General features: G+C 38.2%; 1 protein-coding gene across 1 annotated transcript; it reads left to right on the forward strand.

The window, feature by feature from the left end:
- Positions 1 to 225: 225 nt before the first annotated feature.
- Positions 226 to 5,436, forward strand: LOC103411618 (probable LRR receptor-like serine/threonine-protein kinase At1g63430). Its single transcript, XM_008350248.4, has 12 exons — positions 226 to 961; positions 1,388 to 1,526; positions 1,657 to 1,728; positions 1,834 to 1,977; positions 2,065 to 2,214; positions 2,635 to 2,751; positions 3,220 to 3,284; positions 3,625 to 3,876; positions 3,968 to 4,306; positions 4,385 to 4,542; positions 4,652 to 4,867; positions 4,984 to 5,436. Exons 1-12 carry the CDS (start codon positions 874 to 876, stop codon positions 5,227 to 5,229), a joined length of 1,986 nt encoding a protein of 661 aa, XP_008348470.3. The 5' UTR covers positions 226 to 873; the 3' UTR covers positions 5,230 to 5,436.
- Positions 5,437 to 5,828: the final 392 nt, after the last annotated feature.

Below are 5,828 nucleotides of genomic sequence, written 5' to 3' on the forward strand. Positions count from 1 at the left end.
CAGTTGCAATAGATCACATCACGAGATATCGTAATACCTAAATTTGGATTTGGATCCTCTCCTGAGCTAATGGAGAGGATCCTCCTGATCCATGATCGTGGACCGTTGGATTTTTATCCAACAATTATAATTATTATAATTTTAAAAGGACTCCCTGTTTGTATTCGTTGGATAAAAATCCAACAGTCCAAGATAATGGGTCAGGAAGATCCTTTCCATTAGCTTAGGAGAGGATTCAAATCCCCTAAATTTACCAGGCTCCGGATCCAGTTAACAGTGAAGCAAGTGTTACTGCAAAAATACGAAGATCCAAACACTCACATCACACGACACCAATACCCACTACTCAAAAAGCAAAAGAAAAAGAAAAATCCAAGACCGCCATTCTCAAAGAAAATAGTCTCTCTCTCTCTCTCTCTCTCTCTCTCTCTCCGAGTAATTTTGTTATCCATTTTCCTTTTGCCAAAGCTTTTAGTAGCAGCAACCAACCAAAGCAACTGCATTACTATTGCCATTACCAAACCTCCCTTTGAATCCAAGTTTTAAGTCCACAACTCTGGTATCTTTCATCTTCCAAATTTTGCTTCGTCTGGTCACTAATTTGCTCAGTATTTTTGGTGGGTAGTTGCCAAAATCTTGGATTTGAGACTTGGAATTATTTGCTTCAAGAAATTCACATCCTTTTCGTATCTGGGTAGCATTTCTTTTTCTACTTTGTTGGGTAGTAACTACATTTTTACAGTATTAGTAAGGCTTTATTCTCTCATAAAGTTTGAAGCTTTAGGCCATTTGGGGTTTCTTTTTTCTTGGGTTTTGAGTGATGGGTAGATAACCTCTTCTGGGTTGTGTTTTTCTTGAGAAACTAGGAGAAAAATGAGAGGTTTTGCCTCCTTTCAGCTTCTGTGCTGCTTGATAGCTGGGGTTCTTTTTGTGGGAGGTGAATCTTTTGGTTCACATGAAGGTATGTGTTTCTGTGTTCTCGCTCTGTTTCTCAGATCTTGGTTTATGCAAATCTCTGTTTGGTTGCTGAGAAAATGTGGGGAGAAAAGTGAAAATGATTGTCAATCTTGGGTTAAGTGCGGTTACATTGATTGAACTACGTTTCCTGTCTTTACAGTTGATGGAAAATTGTACAGGGTTCAAGATTGTGATTAATTTCTTTCTTAATTAGCAGAGAACGACTGCTCTTGGAGTAGGGTGAGGGTGATTGTGATGCTTAAATCACTATCTAATCGAATATAATCGCATTGCTAGTTTGATTGAAGTGTTCAACTAGATTAGCTCTACATATGAAAAAAATTAAGACAAGGTGTAATGTGTTTATGTGTTTTTGCCCATTTGTTGTTTTAGTAGAAATTCTTCTGAGTGAAAAATGGATTTTGCACAGTTTGGGCCCTTACAACGTTTAAGGAAGCGATATATGAAGACCCGCATCTGGTTTTTTCCAATTGGAATGCCTTGGATGCCGATCCTTGTGCCTGGTCCGGCATCACATGTTCTGTGGCTCGAGACCATGTTATAAAAATGTAAGATATGATCTTGTCTATATTAGTGCTAAATCATAGCATATTATTTCCAGTTTGTTTCCGATTTCGAGAGCAGACTTTTAGAATGATTGGTATACAATTTGTTTTCGATTTGTTACTTTTTTTGCAGTAATATTTCCAGTTCATCAATAAGGGGATTTCTTGTACCAGACTTGGGTCAGCTCAGCTTCTTGCAAGAACTGTATGCTTCCCGTCTTCCCACCTACCACAGTGACTCTGAAGATATTTAACCTTAATTCCAATCTTAGTTGGTTGAAGCTTGATTACGTGTCTTGTTGTTTTACAGAACTCTGCATGGGAACAGGCTGCTTGGGATAATACCTAAAGAGTTGGGCTTGTTAAAATACCTCACGGTCTTGGACTTGGGGGCGAATGAACTCACTGGTCCAATTCCTCCAGAGCTTGGGAATTTAACCAGTGTTGTGAAAATGTACTAGGAATTTCACATTCATTTTCTGAATGATCATTTGTGGGTTGTTTGGGATTTCTCTTATTGTGGGAATTACTTTTGTTGCAGAAATCTTCAGTCAAATGGGTTGTCTGGTCGGCTACCTCCTGAACTTGGCAATTTGGGACACCTTGAGGAACTTTGTTTAGATAGGAATAAGCTTCAAGGAACCGTTCCAGCCAATGGAGATACAGGACTCCCATCTAACGTACATGGAATGTAAGTTGCAGAAGTGCTACAGTGTTGAATAATTCATGCAGCTCTGCATTTACACAAACCGATGTTTTTAGAGCCAACAATAATTTTGAGGATGTAAAATGATCATCATAACATTAGCTAAGCTATTCAAAATTGAGATAGAAAAGAAAAATGTGTCGATGGCCATACTGCTGTGTTTCTTGCATGCATTGTGAATCATTGGATTGCCGGCATTGTATTTAGTACTATGTTGTTGAAGTAGAAAAGATGAAGACATTGAAATAGCAGTTTTGAGATAAATAAGTCGGGATTAAAATTCAAGGGTCAGCGAAGACTTTGTTTAAATTTGATTTGTCATAAAGATTTTGAGAAGTTTATTGACCTTTACTAGCAATTTATTTCTTGAATTTTTTGCTCATAGTTTTTCTTTTTCTGCTTCAGGTATGCCTCAACTTCAAACATAACAGGCCTCTGTCGATCATCTCAGTTAAAAGTTGCAGACTTCTCGTACAACTTCTTTGTTGGTAGCATACCTGAGTGCTTGGAGTATCTTCCCAGGTACTGTCCTATCCAAGGACGCATCATGTGTAGGTGGTATTATTGTTTGTTCATGTCCAGTATTAATCAATCCTAACCTGTTTAATTATTGTGTCAAATCTTAATAATTTTTGTGGCCTGTTTGATCCTAACACGCCTGCTTATTGATTGGGTCATGTTTGGGTTGACAAAATACTCTAGCCTTAGGACCCTGTTATCTTGAAACCAAATTGTTGCTTTCCCATAAAATCAAATAAACAAGGATTAATGCAATACCAGACCAACAAATGTAGGAGGTCATAAATCCTTTTCCTACATTGTTAGTTAAGAAGTTTGTTTTGTCAAAATTGTGCTATTTTCATGTTTTTGTCAAGTACCATTATAATCTCCTAATCTTGTGTCGCACTTGCACTATTTTGAAAATTGCCCTTGTTATCCTTGATTGTATGCTACTTGTGAACCTTCATTTACTCAAGTTATTCCATGCAGGACAAGTTTTCAAGGAAATTGTCTCCAGAAACAGGATCCCAAGCAGCGTCCTGCAGAACTATGTGGTATGCGTGATTTTATATTTTTTTGAAGTGAACTATCTTTGGATATACATGCTTAGTAGTTTCAAGAACTTTTATAGTGGACGCTGAACACAAACCAAACCCTTTAGCAAATTCAAAATCGTGAACAAATGTTCTTATGATCCTTCTGAGTGAGCATCCTATATCACTAAATACTAATTTTGTGATGCCGAAATTGCTTTGGTGATCCTAATATGTAATAGGAAAGTTTTGTCAACTTGATGCTCAGTTGATTTTTATAAAACTGAATCTGATGTGTGATAATTTGTGTCAGTACTGATTGTTGTAGTTAGTGACTTTTTCTTTTGTTGGTCCTATGAAGCTGGTGTGCCCCCTTCGAAAGGCCATCCCGGAAGTAACCCACAGCATAAACCTGCTAAAGAGGTCTCCAAACATCGGGAGGCTTCAAAACCTGCCTGGCTTTTGGCTCTGGAAATAGTGACTGGAACCATGGTGTGTTCGCTCTTTCTAGTTGCTGTTTTCACTGCTGTTCAGAAATGCAATAGCAAATCATCTATCATAATTCCTTGGAAGAAATCATCAAGTGAAAAGGACCATATCGCAGTCTACATAGGTTTGTTCCTTGTTGAACTCAGTGCAATTGAGTTTTTGAATTGTATATAGGAAAGCAACAATTGCTAATATGGTTACTGGTTTCAATACAGATTCCGAGATGTTGAAAGATGTTGCCAGATTCAGCAGGCAAGAGCTAGAGGTTGCGTGTGAAGACTTTAGCAACATTATTGGTTCCTCACCTGACAGTTTGGTATACAAAGGCAACATAAAAGGTGGGCCTGAGATTGCTGTGATATCCTTTTGCATTAACGAAGAGCATTGGACGAGCTATCTTGAACTCTATTTTCAGCGAGAGGTGACAGATTTGGCAAGATTAAATCACGAAAATGCAGCAAAATTATTGGGTTATTGTAATGAGAGTGCCCCTTTTACGAGGATGCTGGTTTTTGAATATGCTTCAAATGGGACACTGTATGAGCACCTCCATTGTAAGTGAAGATTTTTCTTTAAGTGCATTTGATTTCTATAGGTCTCATGGGCTCTAACCATAATTTATTTTGATGCAGTTGGAGAGGGATGCCAGTTAAGTTGGACACGGCGCATGAAAATTATTATAGGCATTGCTCAGGGACTCAAGTATTTTCACTCGGAACTTGAGCCACCATTTACCATATCAGAGTTGAATTCTAGTGCTGTATATCTTACAGAACATTTTTTACCCAAGGTACGCCATAAAACTTAGCAAATCCCTTAATTCAGATTTGTTCAAACATGATTCAGATGTATGAAAATTCCACAAGTCTACGTGATTAATACTCTTTTTTCTACTATAGCTGGTTGATTTTGAAAGTTGGAAGACAATTCTTGCGAGGTCAGAAAAGAAGTTGGGCTCTATTAGCGGCCAAGGTGCTATTTGTGTCCTTCCGAATTCTATGGAAGCACGCCACCTGGATGTTAAAGGCAATGTCTATGCTTTCGGCATTCTTTTACTTGAAATAATAAGCGGGAGGCCTCCATTCTGCAAGGATAAGGGGTGCTTGATAGACTGGGTAAGTAAATTTTGTGGATGTTTTTGTGTTTTGTCAAATTTGCTCTTAAGGTAATCTGAGAAGTGTAGTCTATGCTAGCTATGCGTCAAACAACTTAAGGCTCCTGTCTTCTGCAGGCGAAAGACTATCTTGAGCTGCCAGATGTGATGTCGTACGTTGTTGATCCTGAACTGAAACATTTCAGTTATGATGATCTCAAAGTTCTATGTGATGTGGTGAATCTTTGCACCCATCCTGACCCCACCAAGCGGCCTTCGATGCAGGAACTATGCACCATGTTGGAGAGCAAAATCGACACATCAGTTTCGGCTGAGCTCAAGGCGTCTAATCTAGCATGGGCGGAGCTTGCACTGTCGTCATAAATGAGCTAAGTTAACATACCGTAAAGAAATATACAAATGTAATACTCGCCTTTTCGTTTTCTCGACGTTTTGTTCCTTGTAAATGTTTGTAATTGGAGAGGGAGCTTAAGGATGCATAAGCAGGACAAAATCTCTTTGTATACCATTTTCTGAACAGGAAAGCCCCAGATTACAGTAAAACTAGAGTTGCTAATCAAGTTTGTTCAATGACTCGTGTTTCTGGTCATTAGTGCATTTCCGATGTTTGATATATTACACGTGACAGATGTTATCTACAAACTTATAGTTTATTAGTATTCTTCTGTAAGTGAGAGATCTTAGGTTTGACTCTTATGCATGATGAGTACGATACCAGTTATTATCTTTGCGGCATTATGTGGCTTCGCTTAAACCCCAACCCCAACATTATTGTATCAAAAAGCTCGACAAACAACTCTGTAAAACGTCGTAGTTTCAAGTTTGGGTATTTGGAAAAAGGAAAGGAGATATTTGTGGACAAGAAGCTTAATATTTAGTAAGGGACGTGACCCATGCCAATTATTGCATTCATCCGATATATAAACCAAGATGAATAGTTAATATCAATCCACATCTGTATG

This window comes from Malus domestica, chromosome 06 (genome assembly GCF_042453785.1).
Source record: "Malus domestica chromosome 06, GDT2T_hap1".
Classification (NCBI taxonomy): Eukaryota; Viridiplantae; Streptophyta; class Magnoliopsida; order Rosales; family Rosaceae; genus Malus; species Malus domestica.

Coding starts and splice junctions, on each gene's coding strand:
- LOC103411618 (XM_008350248.4), top strand. CDS start 874: ATGAGAGGTTTTGCCTCCTTTCAGCTTCTGTGCTGCTTGATAGCTGGG. Junction 1,729..1,833: donor CTCAGCTTCTTGCAAGAACT/GTATGCTTCCCG, acceptor GTTGTTTTACAG/AACTCTGCATGGGAACAGGC. Junction 4,307..4,384: donor ACTGTATGAGCACCTCCATT/GTAAGTGAAGAT, acceptor ATTTTGATGCAG/TTGGAGAGGGATGCCAGTTA.